The sequence below is a fragment of the Hipposideros armiger genome, unplaced genomic scaffold (genome assembly GCF_001890085.2).
Source record: "Hipposideros armiger isolate ML-2016 unplaced genomic scaffold, ASM189008v1 scaffold_322, whole genome shotgun sequence".
NCBI lineage: Eukaryota > Metazoa > Chordata > Mammalia > Chiroptera > Hipposideridae > Hipposideros > Hipposideros armiger.
This window is the reverse complement of record NW_017731672.1, coordinates 188,530-204,877: the sequence shown is the minus strand read 5'-3', so window position 1 is coordinate 204,877 and position 16,348 is coordinate 188,530. Positions and strand designations below refer to the sequence as shown.

General features: G+C 33.0%; 1 protein-coding gene across 15 annotated transcripts in view; it reads left to right on the top strand.

Moving 5' to 3' along the window:
• Window positions 1-16,348, top strand: part of RBMS3 (RNA binding motif single stranded interacting protein 3) — a 1,293,188-nt gene that overhangs the window by 1,189,631 nt on the left and 87,209 nt on the right. For 12 of the 15 annotated variants that reach the window (XM_019660623.1, XM_019660622.1, XM_019660626.1 and 9 more), the window contains one exon: window positions 872-922. The exons of the other annotated variants lie outside the window; for them this stretch is intronic. In XM_019660623.1, coding sequence (XP_019516168.1) covers window positions 872-922 — 51 coding nt within the window. The remainder of the gene's footprint in view (window positions 1-871; window positions 923-16,348) is intronic. 15 annotated transcript variants of the gene reach the window in all.

Genomic DNA, 16,348 nt, shown 5'->3' with positions numbered 1-16,348 from the left:
ATATCCACAGAAAAATGATTTCACTTGGGAGGGCTCATAAGTGGAATTTAACCCCAGTTCTCTTTTCTCAAAAAAGGAGTTAGAGCAATTTCCTACGTTGCTGATTCTTGCCTTTCACCACTTCTTCCCCCTGCCCTTTTTTAAATATAAACTACTTTGGCAATTTTGCTTGTGTGATTAAATCGAAAACAAAATATTCGATGTTCTCTATGTGACAATTGGCTCTTAAAGCTAGCTGTCTCATTTGGCTGACAAGACACATTTCAGAACCATTGGCTGGCTCATTACTCGTTTTTATCTACCGTACCAATTACTATAAGAGAAAATAATCACAAACTTACTTAACTTGAGTTTATCCCAAAGTAAAGTATTCCCCAAAATTTCTGGTTGATCTCTTTAATTCTTACCCCAACTTTTACCACTTGGACTTATTTCCAAGATTGGAATCACTTGAGAATTTGAAGTTAGAACAAATGACAAAAAAAGAGGAAGTCTTAGCAGTCAACTCTTTCCTCCTTTATTCTTTGCCTGGGTATCCTTGGAAGTTGACCTCTAAATAGGAAGTCTTTGAGGCCTTCTAATACTTTAGTCTCCAACACCACCTTTAACATATTCTCCAGAGCCCTGCCTAGTCCATGTGGGCACTGCAGCCAGCTCCAGTGAGGTAGGAATTTGCTTTACATTTTATCATGTTTCAGGGACCAAATTAACCAAGTCCAAGAATGTCCTTTCTATCCTTAGTTTTGAGCACTAATTAGCTATAAAGTCAGATGGACTCCACTTTCTTATGACCTAGTGTGACTCCACTGAACGCAAGAACCAAGTTCTCTCTGTGATTGCTTTGTGCTAATAAATGCTGTTTGATGCATAGGTCCAGAGTACTTCATGGATGCCTCATCCGCCATACGTTATGCAACCAACAGTAAGTGTTCTCAGTCACCTGAGGCTAAATATTTCTATTATCCAAGTGCAAGCTTTTGTAATGCATAGAAGCTTTGGGGTAAAGCTTTTGTTATATTCCATACCTCTTTCAGGCAGCCATATTTTCCAGATAAAAAGCTGTTCCTGAAATTCTACAAAAGCATGTACAATAGAGGGATAGAGATAGACAAAGAGAGACAGAGATAGAGATGACAGAGATGGAGATAGATAGATGGATAGATGATAGATAGATAGATAGATAGATAGATAGATAGATAGATAGATAGATAGATGATATACATAGAGAGATAATAGATAAATAGATAAACTTTCTTGGAAATAGTAGTCATAGCAGTCAATCTGTCAAGTTGATGTCTACTATTTGTTATAAATAGAGTATTTCTACTTCATGCAGGAACTCTGAGCTCTGATCAATTGAATTCATTATAGGAAGAAAGCCTTTCTGTTTTCCTTTTCCTTCTATTATGCTTTGTTTTCTTCAAATGCAATTTGGTGTGCTTTGGGGGTGAATTTCAGTGTCATGGCCAAGTGCTGACTCAAAACAATATATTTGAAATAGGAAGGTAGTTGTCTAGTGATGGATGGAGATATATAGCTAGATAGCAAGGTTGGCAGATATTTTTTTATGTTAAGTAAATAGACCAGTCTCTTCTTTAGTGGAAAATGTCTTCCCAAAATATTTAAACTCTATTTTTCTACTTGCTAGATTTCCCATTTGGTAGAACAATATTACATCAGTCCCAAGTGAAAAATATTAGATATCCCATTAGAATCTAGACAGAAAGTTAATGATTCCATTTACCTTTATCTAGTTCTTCCAGGTTTTCTAGCTCTATAGAAGTACAAGATAGATTTCAATAGCAATATATTCATGATAGTGTGAGGTAGGGGAGGGGCCCTAGGCTGAAAGTTGTGTGACACAATCTCTGGTATACTCTTTTGGGTATGTTCACATCTGTACCTTTGTTTCCTTTTCTGTCACTATATTTAACTATATTCAGGGTTTGGGGAAGGATCCAATGAGGGAGTTTCACATGTGAAAACAATTTTTTAAGTATGACATGCTATCCATGATTATTACCATTATCCTTATTATTATTGAGTGTATTGGTTGTACGGAGAAGATGAAATGGTACATTTTAATTCTTTTAAAAGCTAAATATAAATAAGGTAGCACAAATTAATGACCAGGGAGCTAAATGCACAGGCGTCCATTTCCTGGACTCAAAGGATCACAGCACCTGGTTTTTATATTTGAGCTTTCTCCATTTTTTTTAAATAAGGAACATTCCATGTTGCTCCTAATGTTTTGATAGTTTGCTTTTTATTTAAGGGATAAAATATATGTGGCTTACTATAGCAGAACGTCAGACCATATTTTGTAAATCCCTCTCTTTACTCTTATTTCCTCACCTTGGGGGCTTCCTGAGTTCATCTGGTCTCTGCTCTGTAAATCATACCAACATACAACAAATCCAAGATACACTTTCCTGTCCAAGGCATGAGGTAAAATTCAATGTATGCTGCCAAACCAATGTATAGCACAGACTGAGCCAACACAGGAAAAGGGAAGATGTCCTGCCAAGTTCTAAAGAGTAGACTTTCTACCAGGAAACAACTACCTTCTTAAAAAAATAGTGTGTTCATCTATAGAGCACTAATGCTAGCTTAGTCCTCACACGGAGGTTAAGCATCATCTCATTGTGGCCAAAAGGAATGCACATCTGGCAACATCTGTATATTTTGCCAGATGTCAAAGTATATAAGATTCTCCAGTTTTCTAGAGCTGTGAGGGGAAGGGAAGATGTTTTCGTATGTGTCTTTATTTCACTATCACTCAGGACCTTGAAAAAATTTTTCATTACCACCTTATCCACCCTAGCATAGAGTCAGCCCTTTTTTTGGATGTATCGTTTCTCATACATCTTATTCTAGCAATAGCTGTGTGTGTGTGTGTGTGTGTGTGTGTGTGTGTGTGTGTGTTTTGTCCCCTTGGATCTATCTTCCTTGTTGTGGCTACTGCTCACTGACATCTTATCACTTCCCATGACTAGACTATGCATCATGTTTGAGCTTAGGTCACTCAGTTTAAAATGTAGTGTTTGTGGCTAGGACAGATTCCTGGAAAAATGAGTGGCTGGGCCACCCACCACTTTGTTGTCTTTAACGTGGAAAAATTGGCTGAACAGTGTCATGGACACACAGAGTTTATACCATCAATCTTTGCCCTGCAATGGCGTTGCTGGTTGTCTAGATTGCATAAATAACCTTACCCAACTGGTCTCAGTTTCATCATCAAAGTGAAGGTTAAATTAATCACTCTATGATACTAAAATACAAATGTATTCAAGCAATCTAAGGCAAAAAACCCCCAAAATACCTGGATCGGAAAAGGATGAATGAATGAATGATGATTAATAGCTTGGATTCTTGGTTAGGCTCTTTGAGATAAAAACTGTTTCCTAAATATGGGACTTTGGGCAATTAAATTTTCTGAGCTACATTTTTTGTCATCTGTTATGTGAACATAATAATACTTAAATAATTATGCATCATTAAATGAAATAAGTTATCAAAGCACTTAAAATAGTACCTGGTAAATAGCAAACACTCAATAAATTATTGTTATTTATTTATTTATATAAGTAGTCTTCACATTATACCTTAGATTGGCCCAATTATATAAATGAGTATTGGAATAGAAAGTTGAGAATAAACAATAATAACTGATTTTTACCCCATTCATACTGCTTGTTTAACTTACTTTGTTAATGAGTTTGGTGGAGATAGCCTCTGTGGCTATATATAAGACAAATTGCTTAGATTTGTACTATTTTATTTACTTACTAAACCACTCAACACCTACTCTTAAAAAAAAAAGGCTCATTGAGTACCTCCTTCATGTCATTAACTAGAATCTACACATAAATTCAAGGTGTCAGAACCTATATATCTCCAATATGTCGCCCTCATGCTAATTTGCTCACAGCTATTCTCCTCTCTCACGTTTTCTCTTCCACCACTTTGAGAAAAATCTCATGTACAAACTCTTAAGTGCGTAGCCATATATCCCCCCCTTCATCCACCCCCGCCCCCCCTCCCCGCCTCACTCTGAATGCACTGGAGCCAGAAACCCTGCAGGTTTTCTTTTCATCTTGTCTCAAAAGATTCTAAGATCTCAACCAGGTTTCTGAAGAGAAAACGGTGTTTCCTGAGAGTCTCAGAATAGAGCACAATGCATCTTGTCTTTACCAGGGTGGATGAATGGTTAAACCGGAGAAGCAATGATCTGTAAGAGAGAAACTAAATGATGGAAAGAAGGGAAGGGAGTGGTAAAGGAATGAGAGAAGAACAAAAAGCATAAGCTTAAAGCCAAAGTTGGCCATTTAAGTCTGCTTTTTTAGAGATTGAATTTTCTAAGTTGTGAGTAAGATACTGTTTCGTAGATTTAGAGAAAAGATTCTGAGATTTTTTTTTAACTTTTAAGAAAGAGGGGATAAAAGTCTCCTTGCCTGAGTGAGAACTCTCATCCTGGTGTTTGTTAAAGAGAAAACGGTTGATTCTCTGTTAGTTATCGGACTCTGGGACTTTCTCTGGTCCCCTGGAAAGTTGTCAAACCCCACTTCAGGCAGAAAGAGTGCTTCTGTTTGCATTTTGTTGCTGTTCACCTGTACAGACACTGAGGAGAGAGCACTGTTCGAATAAATTAGGAGTTCACTTTTTGCCGTGAGGAAGTAAAAATGCTGACTTTGTCAATGCAATCAGTTATTTGTTCCTGCTTCTCCGTGCAGGGTCCTGTACTATACTCTGAAATCTCACCATTACACTGACAGAATTTTAATAGATGATGGATTGCACCAAATACCTACTCTGCATAGCAGCATGTCACAATGGAATCTCATATGAATGCACAATTGAAATTTTTGTGTTGCAATACGTGGAATATTTTGTTAAATGAGTGCTGACAAGGAGAAAAGATGATGGTTCCCAAGAAGAAGTATAGTTCCATTCCTTTAAATTTTATTTAGGCTCATTTGAATCATAAATCTTCTGTTCTTCATATGGTTAGCATTATTTCATCTCAAGGAGAAAGGTCAGCTTTCATTTTTACTTAATTACAAATTGGTTATCTAATTACAGCATTCTAAGAAATGCAAGATGACCTTATTGAATCATTGGATGATTTGTTGCTATGCGTGGCTAAATTATGACTTCCATGATTAATAAACCTGAAGTTTACAGCTAAAGTTTAAACATAAACTTGCCCTCTACAAAAAGGCTGTTCAAGAAAGCTTTTAATATTTGATTTGGTCATTCTTTACCTGCAAACAGGTAAGGCCTAAGGCTTAATTGTAAAGGCTGTGCCCCCCAAAATTTGTAGGTGTGTTTTCTGTAAAATCACATCACCAAATTTGGAAAGAATATTTAAATCTTTAGAATTCTGTTCAGGGGGCAAATTTTTGGATACTATCACTTTATTCCAACACCTGAGGTGAGCAAAAATCCTGATTTCCTTATATTCATTATGAAAGTCAAAATACTTTTGCTATCTAAGGAGTTAGCCCGGTAAAAATATGTCTCTAGGCCAAACCTTCTTTTTAAACTACAGAGCAAAAACAAAACAATAGCAACTCTAACCCATATATGCTATTTCTACCAGAAGAGAATTCAAATGGATGAGAATGAATTTCAGAGGAGCAGGTTCTTTTGAGCATCACCTCCTTTCAAAGTTGGGTAACACGAGTGTGAACAAAATCATTTCCACAGAAAGTCTCTCCGACACCTTAACTATGGGGGAAAACAAAAATACAAAATGGAAAACACAGTGCTAGCTTTGCCGTTGTTAGCTTCCAAATTCTACAATACATTTTTCAAAAATAATATAAAGTGACTTTAGAAAAAGACTTTAAAACATGAAATTCAAGGTTTGTAATTCAAGTGTGTAGAGCGAAACATACTTTCCACTTAGGGCCCCTTCACTCATCAATTCTACCCTCCAGAAGTAAACATTGTAAACAAATTTGTATGCCACCATCCAATTTTTGTATGCATGTGAAAATATATATGTGTGTGGGTAAATATGTATGTATTTTTAAGATACATACAAGATCAACATGCAAATATTATACTGCAACGTAATAGAATGTCTTGCATGACATTACATGAGTCACATAAAGATCTATGTCATTTTTTAACATTTTATAATATGCAATTATATAACTATGCCAGAAGGTATTTAACCAATTCCTATTCATAGTCCTTTAAGTTGTTTCTAGTACTTCTCATAAATCAAGACTAATATTGAGCATTTGTGAGAAAATATCTGTAGGATAAATTGATGGTACGTATGATATGTGTTTGTAAAATTTAATATACATCGTTAAGTTGCACTTTAAGTGAGAGTATTTGCCCATGGCCACAACTAACACTGGGTAATCTCAAGTTTCAAATATTTGATTAATGTGATACATTGTGAATAGTAACTTATTGATGTTTTACTTTTATTTCGCTGAGTCCTAGAGGAGTTGAGTTGTTTTCATGTTCATTGACAAATTTTATTTTCTTTTTCTCTGAGGTCCAAGTTCCTTTACTCATTTATTTTCTTGGGTATTGATCTTTTCCTATTTTTCGAAGACCGTATTCCAATCAGTACCTAACATTGTCATAGGAAATCTAGATATTTTCTTAGTTTACATGGAATTTAATTTTATGGTATTCATTTTACAGAACTTTAGTAAGTAGTATTATGTTTTTAGTATTTAGCATTTATCAGTTTTTACCTTTAGAACAGAGTCAATAACCTTTTCCTGTAAAGAGCCAAATAACATATTTTCAGTTTTTGTTAGCCATATGGTCTCTGTTATACCTTGGCAATTATGTGACATTAGTGTGAAAGCAGTCATAGACAATACATAAATGAATTGTCATGGCTGAGTTCCAATAAAACTTTATTTACAGAAATAGATGCCGGCCACATTTGGCTCATAGGCCGGATTTAGCCAGACCCTGCTTCAGAGCATTTGGACTCAATGCAAAATACCTTTTTAACTGTAAGATTTAAAGCACAGTATGTTTTTGTTTGTTTGGTGTTTTTTTCTTTTTTTTTTTGTTTTGTTATTATGGCTATTGTGCTTTTTGGTTTAGTAACTTTTAAAATTGAGATATAATTGACATAAACACTGTATCACCATATGTTTTATTATTGTGTTTATAGTATATTTTATTTTAAATTTTTGTTGCTTTTGGAGTTTATTTTGTAATATTGGATGAGATTATGATCCAACTTTTTTCTTCTCCCCAAATGAGTAACAAATTGTCATAAACAACTTATACCATACAAATCTTCTATATGTTTTCCACTGATATAAAATTTTATTCCAACTTTTATCATAGAATAATTCTCTTTATACCTTTGGTTGCATTTTTTTTACTCTATTCTATTCTATTTTTTACCATCATTCTATGATTGTAATAGCTATCATTTTTTAATTCCATCTATACCTGACAGGACTTGTCCCTAATGTTAATTTTTTCTTGTTTCTCAATAATTTTTCTAGCTATGTTGTGTCTCTCAAGAATACTTCTAGCTATTTAAATTTCCAGAATAACTTTAGTAGTAGTTTGTGAATTTAAAAAAATCCCCTAAAATTTTGATTGGGATCACTTTGAATATATATATATAGATAGATAGATAGATAGATAGATAGATAGATAGATAGATAGATAGTCTTATGGGAAATTTAAGAATATAGGATATTTACAATGTTGAATTTTTCTAAGAAAAAATATGTCTTTACATTTACTGAAGATTTTTTTCTAGCTTTATTGAGGTATAATTGACAAATAAAATTGTGAGATACTTAAAGTGAACATCATGATGATCTGGTATACATTACGAAAGAATTCCCACCATGTAGGTAGTTAACACAACCATCACCCCACATTTTTAGTGTCTGTGTGTGTGTGTGTGTGTGTGTGTGTGTGTGTGTGTGTGTGAGAGAGAGAGAGAGAGAGAGAGAGAGAGAGAGAGAGAGAGAGAGAGAACATTCAAGTTCTACTCTCTGAGCAAAATTCAAATATATAATACAGTCTTATCAACTATAGTCACCATGATTTACATTAAATACTCAGACCTTATTCATCTTATAGATGAAAATGTGTACCCTTTTACCAACCTTTCGCTATTTCCCCCCCACCCCCAACCCCTAGCAACCACTTTTCTACTCTCTGTTTCTGTGAGTTCTCTGTTTCATTCATTCATTCATTCACTCACTCATTTATTCATTCATTCTTAAATTACACATACAAGTGATACCAAGCAGTGTTTGTCTTTCTCTGCCAAGCTTATTTCACTTAGTATAATGACCCCATGGTCCATCCACATTGTCACTAATGGCAGAATTTCTTTATTTCTCATGGCTGAGTAATATTCCATTGTGTAGATATAGCACATCTTCATACAGTCATCCATAGACAGACACTTAGGGCTGCAATGAATATGAGAGAGCAGGTATCTCTTTGGAATTCTGTTTTTACTTCATTGGATATATATACCCAGAAGTGCGATCCCTGGATCATATGGTAGTTCTATTTTTAATGTTTTAAAGAATACTGTTTCTCATAGAGGCTGCATCAGTTTACATTCCCACTAACATTGCACAAAGGGTTTTCTTCCACCACATCCTCAAAAGCACATGTTATCTCTTGTCTTTTTGATAATAGCCATTTCAACAGGTGTGAAGTGATATCTCATTGCAGTTTTGATTTGCATTCCCCCAATGATTAGGAATATTGAGCACCTTTTCAGGTACCTGTTGGCCAATTGTATGTCTTTGGGAAAATGTATATTTAGTTCATCTGCCCATTTAAAAAATCAAATTATTTGGGTTTTTGCTATTGAGTGGTATGAGCTTGTTATATACGTTGGGTATTAACCCCTTATCAGATATATGAGTTACACATATTTTATCTCACTTAATAAGATGCGTTTTGTTGATGATTTCCTTTGCTATTCAGAAGCTTGTTAGTTTGATTATAGTCCCATGTGTTTATTATGCTTTCATTGCCTTCATTTTTGGTGTCAGAAAAAAAAAAAAAAACCTCATTGCCAAGATGTAAGTCAGGGAGCTTACCCCCTGTGTTTTCTTCTAATAGTATTACAGTTTCAGGTCTAATGTTCAAGTCTTTAGTCCATTTTGAGTTGAGTTCTGTGTATGGTAAAGGGATTCAGTTTCGTTTTTTTTGTATGCGCTATCCAGTTTTCCCAATGTTATTTATTGAAGACCTTTCTGAATTGTATATTCTTGACTCCTTTGTTATAAATTAATTGACCATATACACAGGTTTACTTCCTGGGCTCTTTATTTTGCTTCATTGATCTGTATGTCTGTTTTTATGCCAATGCTGTGTGGTTTTGATTATTATAGCTTTGTAGTATAGCTTGAAATTAGGAAGTGTATGCCTCCAGCTTTATTCTTTCTCAAGATTGTTTTGACTATTTAGGGTCTTTTGTGGTTCCATACAAATTTAGGATTGTTTGTTCTATTTCTGTGAAAAAAAAATGCCATTGAAATTTTGATAGGGATTACATTGAATATGTAGATTCCTTTGTGTAGGATCAGCATTTTAACAATGTTAATTCTTCTAATCCATGAGCACAGAATGTTTTTCTCTTTATGTTTTCAATTTTTTTCATTCCTGGTTAAATATATTCCTATGTATTTACTTCTTTTTGATAAAATTGTAAATGGGGTTGTTTCCTTAATTTCTATTTCTGATAGTTCATTATTAGTGTATAGACACATATCTGATTTTTATATATTGAGTTTGTATCCTGCAGCTTTACTAGACTTGTTTATTAGTTTCAACAGTTTTTTGGTGGACATTTTAGAGTTTTCTATATGTAATATGATATCATCTGTAAATAATAACATTTTTATTTCTTCCTTTCCATTTTGGGTGTCTTTTGTTTCTTTCTTTTTTTTTTTTTTTCCTAATTGCTCTGGCTAGTACTTCCAGTACTATGTTGAATAAAGGTGGCAAAAGTGAGCAAGCATCCTTGTCTTGTTCCTGATCTTATAGAAACAGCTTTCAGCATTTCACTATTGAGTATGATGCTAGTTGTGGGCTTTCATATATATATATATATATATCCTTTATTATATTGAGGTACATTCCTACTGTACCTAATTTATTGAGCGTTTTTATCAAGAATGGATGTTGAATTTTCTCAAATGCTTTTTCTGCATCTGTTGAAATGATTTTATCATTTTTATATTGATTTTGTTAATGTGATATATCATATCCATTGATTTGTGGGTATTGAACCATCCTTGTATTTTTGTAATAAATCCCACTTCATGATGGTGTATGGTTCTTTTAATGTATTGTTGAATTTGATGTGTTAATACTTTGTTGAGGATTTTTGAATGTCTTCATCAGGGATATTGGCCTATAATTATCTTTTCTTGTACTGTCCTTTCCTAGTTGTGGTATCTGGGTAAAATGAGTTCATAAGTGTTCCTTCCTCTTCTTGTTGAAAGAGTTTGAGAAGAATTGGTATTAGTCTTTAAATATTTCATAGAATTCACCAATGAAGCCATCTGGTTCTGGAATGTTCTTTGTTAGGAGTGTTTTGGTTACTGATTCCATCTCCTTAGTAGTAATTAATCTATTCAGATTTTCTATTTCTTCAGGATTCAGTCTTGATAGGTTGAATGTTTCTAAGAACACATCCACTTCTTCTAGATTGTCCATTTTTCAGCATGTAATTACTCAGTAGTCTTTTATGATCCTTTATATTTGTACAGTATTAATTGTAATGTCTCATCTTCATTTCTAATTTTATTTGAATCTTCTCTTTATTTTCCTTGATAATCCTAGCTAGAATTTTATCTATTTTGTTTACTTTTTTTTAATCACCTCTTAGTTTTATTGATCTTTTTTGTTGTCTTTTTAGTCTCTATTTATCTCTGCTCTGATCTTTGTTATTTCCTTCCTTGTACTAATTTTGGACTTAGTCTATCAATTTACTAGTTCTTTGAGGTGTGGGGTTAGGTTATTTATTTGATTCTTTTTCATTTCTTTTCTTAATGTAAGCATTTATCTCTATGGACTTTTCTTCCTAAAACTGTTTTTGCTGCATCTCATAGTTTTGGTATGTTGTATTTTCATTTTCATTTGTCTCAAGATACTATTTTTATTTTCCCTTTGTTTTCTTCTTTAACCTGTTTTTGTTCAGTAGTGTGTTATTTAATTAACAATTATTTTATGTCTTTTGAGTTCTTTAATAGACTACTAACGTTTTCTCAATATATATACTATACATTTCTTAAATATTTCATTTAGCATCTTAATATTTTTGTTACTAAAGCTTTAACTTTTTAAATTATATATTTTTTATTTTTTTATTATTAAATTTACTGGGATGACATTGGTTAATAAAATTACATAGGCTTCAAAATATAATTCTATAATACATCATCTGTATATTGTATTGTGTGTTCACCACCCAAAGTCAAATACCTTCTTCTAACTCACCCTCCCTCTGTACCCTCTGGTAACCACCAAACTGTTGTCTTTGTCTCTGAGTTTTTGTTTCTTTGTTTGACTTGTTTCTTTTTTGCTGTCAGTTTTATATCCCACATGTGAGTGAAATCATCCTTAAAGATATATGTACCACGATGTTCATTAAATTATATTTTCTTATTGATCATTTTGGTGTATAGAAAAATAATCTATTTTTGTACACTAATATTGTTAATTTAAATTTAAAACATTCTTTAATTATTCAAAAGCATGTTGAAATTTAGAACACATGCATGACTGAAAATAAGAATATAAAAACACCAATTTTCACTTGCCCAAAGATTGCTATAGTCAACATCTAACAGTATGTCTTTCCAGATCTTTATCTGCCCCTATACCTACATTTACTTATCTACCTACATCTCCCATAATACTCATATATCACATGTATGTATGTATGTATTTATGTATAAGCTTTCATTAAAATGAGATTACACAGGACATGTTATTTTAAAACTATTTTCAGCTAACAATTTGTACTTTTCCGTGTCAACAAATATTTTATCTTCTCTAATCAAATTTTCTCAACAGTCAAAAAAATATTTTTTATAAAGCTGGATTACCCAAGTAAAGAAACAATCAATGCACATATTATACCTGGTTGTTTTATCATTTATGTCTCATTTTATCTAGCATAATATTTTTTTTCTTATATTCTTGATTAGTTGCCCTGCAGAGTGTCCCACCTTTGAGAAATGTCTGGTTGAATCTTCATGGTGCTATTTATCCTGTTCTTCTATCTCATATATGAAATAATTTTATAAACCAACTAGTTTTCTAAATTTCATTATAATTTCTGATAATTACATTGAGAATCGGGTTTCCTAAGCCAAAATATAATCTTGTTTTCCACCTCATTTTAAATATTTATATTTCACAATCCATTTTCTCAACCAATTGTATTGCAGGATATCCTTTGACTTATTTTTAATCTTAATGAGAATGCTTCTGTTGTCTGTTTTTCTGTTTTGTTTCATTTGTTGTTTTTTTTAGACAGGTGTAATTGTTGAATTTAATCAAAGTTCTTTTGAGAAAATATCAAGATTTTTAAATTTATTTTACCAATGTATTTGTAATTAATTATATTTTAGTTAATTTTATTAATACATTTTTTTCAAGGTGAAAATATCCACAATGAACTCCTCTTGGTCATGATAGTCTTCTTAAACTATACTTCTCAATTTAATTTGTTAACATTTTATTTTTTATTTTGACATCAATCTTTATTAATAAAATTAACTGGTATTTTCTTTTAGGTCTGCTATTTTTGTCAGATTTGGCTATCAAAACTATAACAGCTTTATAAAAATAACTTGGATTTCTTTTCTATAAATTCTGGAACAATTTTAAATAGCATTAGATGTATCTGTTTTTAAAGATTTAAAAGAATTCAAATGTGAAATCATTTTGGCTTTTGAAGAGGGATGCATTTATTCCACTAACCCCAGTTTAAAAAAATGTATTACTCCTGTCAGATATGTCTGAGGCGACTAAAATTTATAATGGATGTAAGGATTTGTGAACATCATGTATAATCATTAAGTACTCTATCAGATTGTTACACAGTTAATTTAATATGAAATAATTAAATGTTGCCAAATGATGAAATAATTAGATTCTAAAATGGCATGGTTTAGAGCAAATTAGCATTATTAGTTATTCCATGACCAGTTGTTGATTTTGGGACATATATATCTTAAATTAAGTATTGTGCAAATTAAAAATAATCAATCACAAACTGTGTAATATGAAATTGTCAGGTAATAGCAAGTTGTGTATAAATAACTTGCAACTTTAAAGCATATATGGAGTTTTTACATGACCCTCATGTGGTGATATGTGAGGAACATGTCCCTGAATTTTCACCTGATTACTTTTTTTTCCCCCCCTGGGCTCTGGGACCTCATTCAATCTTCATTTTAGGAAATTTAGAAACTTGAGGTCAATGAAAAAAAAAATCAACAAATAAGCAAATATTCCTGAGTGTCAGAATAGTTGTACAGAATATTATTTTAGGTATTGGAAATGAAAGAAGGGAAACAAGAAATAATCTGTCCTTGAGACATCTAATCTATTTGTAGAGATAATTTTTATGTGTTTAGGATGATATAATTAAAAATCTATAGCACAACAGGTGTCAAATGTTTGGCAATTATGTAACATTGAAAATGATGAGGTATCTATGAACAGTTAAAGATGGAAAACAAAGACATAAACATGAGTTTAAAGGATGGGTGGTGCTTATGGGGTTAAAGAAAAAGGAGAAGGGTACTTTAAATGAAAATAACACACAAAAACTATAGGGTTGGGTTTCAAGTTATTTCAGAGGGCAGAGAGGAAAACCATCTGAATTGAGTGAAATGTTCATGTTAGGGAATAAGAAGGATTTGCTTCGAAAGGTAAATTGAAAAAAAGCATTCTATTGAAGTACAACTTTTATTAGTCAACCTGACACCCATTACTACACATTTTTTTATGGGCTTGATGGGCCTAACGGTGTTGTCTAGAATTTAGGCTTACTTTGGAAAATGTAAAACAGAAAGGCTAAATTATAGCACTGTTATGTGTTAAAAAGTCATCATTTCCGATGGAGTAATGGATGAATCCATCATGAAGGGAAAATTCTAAATTTTGCTGCATTATAAAGATGTCATTATGCAAAGCCTCTGTACATAAAGTCATTTTCTATCTGCCAAAATATTTTTTTGGAAGCAATATTCATCTTTCAAGTACAGCTACTGAAAGCTTCTTGGAGGGGCCATTTCCTGATGTCTAAGATCCCTGACTGCCTAAGCACAGGAGTGGCAAGAATAGGTGGTGAATATGGAATCTTTGAAATCCAAATGTGTGCCGATGACCTGTCTTTTGGCATGCCGTTTTGTGTTATTGTACTGTGGACCTTCAAAAGGAAAGAATAGCTCAAGGAATAATTGATTACTGTTTTAGAGCTTCAGGCACAGCATTCCGAACACAAAACTGAAACAGCTGCTAAAAGAAAAAGTTCCAATTGTACATACCCTCCAATGTGGACTTAGCACTTAGAATTTCTTCATCACCACATCATCAGTAAACCAGAACTTGCCAGTTTCTTTGTAATGACATTAACATTACATCATTGATAGCTTTTTAGCATGTTAAATATAATTAAATAGAAACAATGTTAAGTATCCAATGTATTAAAGCCTTATTTTCTATGGATTATCTCTAAAGAAAGCAAGTATGCAGCTAAAATAAAAATCTGTGTCAAACTATGTAGAAAATAGCAATATAGCAGGGGTAAATCGTTTATTTTATTAATGTTGCCAGGGCAACAGAAACTACTAAGAAATCACTCAAGGATGGAAGATAAGGATACAGAGAGTCTGTGATACTATTTGTTCACATTGGAAGAAAATGTCCATTCATATCTACAACCTTAACTGTTATGCAAAGTATGTGGGTAGTCATTAAGCAAGTAGTCATGAATGGGTTCAAATATTGAGAGTATTTCTAAATATCAAAAATATTACTCTCTACTGCTTGCTCCTCAGAATATCATTGGGATACTTTGTCTTCAAAGATTAATCTCTGGTAGGTTAGCCTGGGAAAGCCTAGTTATTTCTACATAAATGTTGTGTCTACAGTTCAGGATCATGGTTAATGGTATTGACTAGCTTGGGTTTTGTTGGGCAACCAATTAGGGTGTACCAAAGTCAAAAAAGGAGATTGTCTACATCTATATCTATATCTATATCTATCTATCTATATAATCAGGTATGCTTTAAAATATTTGTATTATTTTAGTGTCAGTAACAAATGTACAAAATTATATAATTTAGATTATTTTTCAAAATACTAACACAAATACCAGTAAAATGCCTTCAAACTTTTCTATTGCCCAACAGGAATATTTACCAAAAGTAGGACTTACATTTACATTTACTCTCTGTTTTAATACCATTTGTTTCCCTCTTGATCAGACTGCCTGTCAGAAAATTACAATAATTTGGCCATGGGTAACACTTGAAGTATGTGGAAAGCATAGAAGTAGTAAAGTAGTGGGAGCCATTCATTATACCAGAGAGTAGAAGAATTAGGATAGGCTTCACAGAGGAGGTGACTCCTGAACTTGGTTTTAAAAAATAAAGGAATTTTTCATTCCGACAAGTGTTGGATGTCAGGCAAGAAGGGTGCTCTTAGCAAAGCAAACACTAGGTTATAGCCAAGGCTTAGGTCTATACATCATGTGTTACATCTCATGAACATCTGAGGGAGGGCAAGTTATTTCCACAGGCTACCAGGTTTCTCTAACGCTGAGGCATATGCATGGCATTTCTGTGCCCTTCAATAGTTATACCACAGAAGATGTCACTTAATCCTGAATTAGGACTAGTTTTCCCCCATCCCATTCAACATGGCGCCTTCTTCTAGAGATCTGCCCACATAAAGCTTTCTCACAAACACCCAATGTGCCCCTTAGCAAGCTCTCCACTGAGAGTTGTGTAATATGCACACCTGATTTTTATGTTACCTGGATGTCATAAAGTAATCATTACAGCCTCTGCATTGGGCCAACTTAGGACCAGCTCTCTGAGCACCCCAGCTAGAAGTGGGATCCCCACACCCCTCAGAACCCCAAGATTGCTTAGTGTCTCAACACATGACTATCATCATATGCTTCATTGTTTTATTTTGTTTTCTGCAATGAAATCATTTGGGGAGACATTTTTCAGTAATGTCATCTTAGAATACAAAATTTTAAAAATTTCCTCCTTAAGAGTAATTTTCAGAAATAATTTATTAATCATACAAGAAATCAAGTTAATCACATTATATTCAA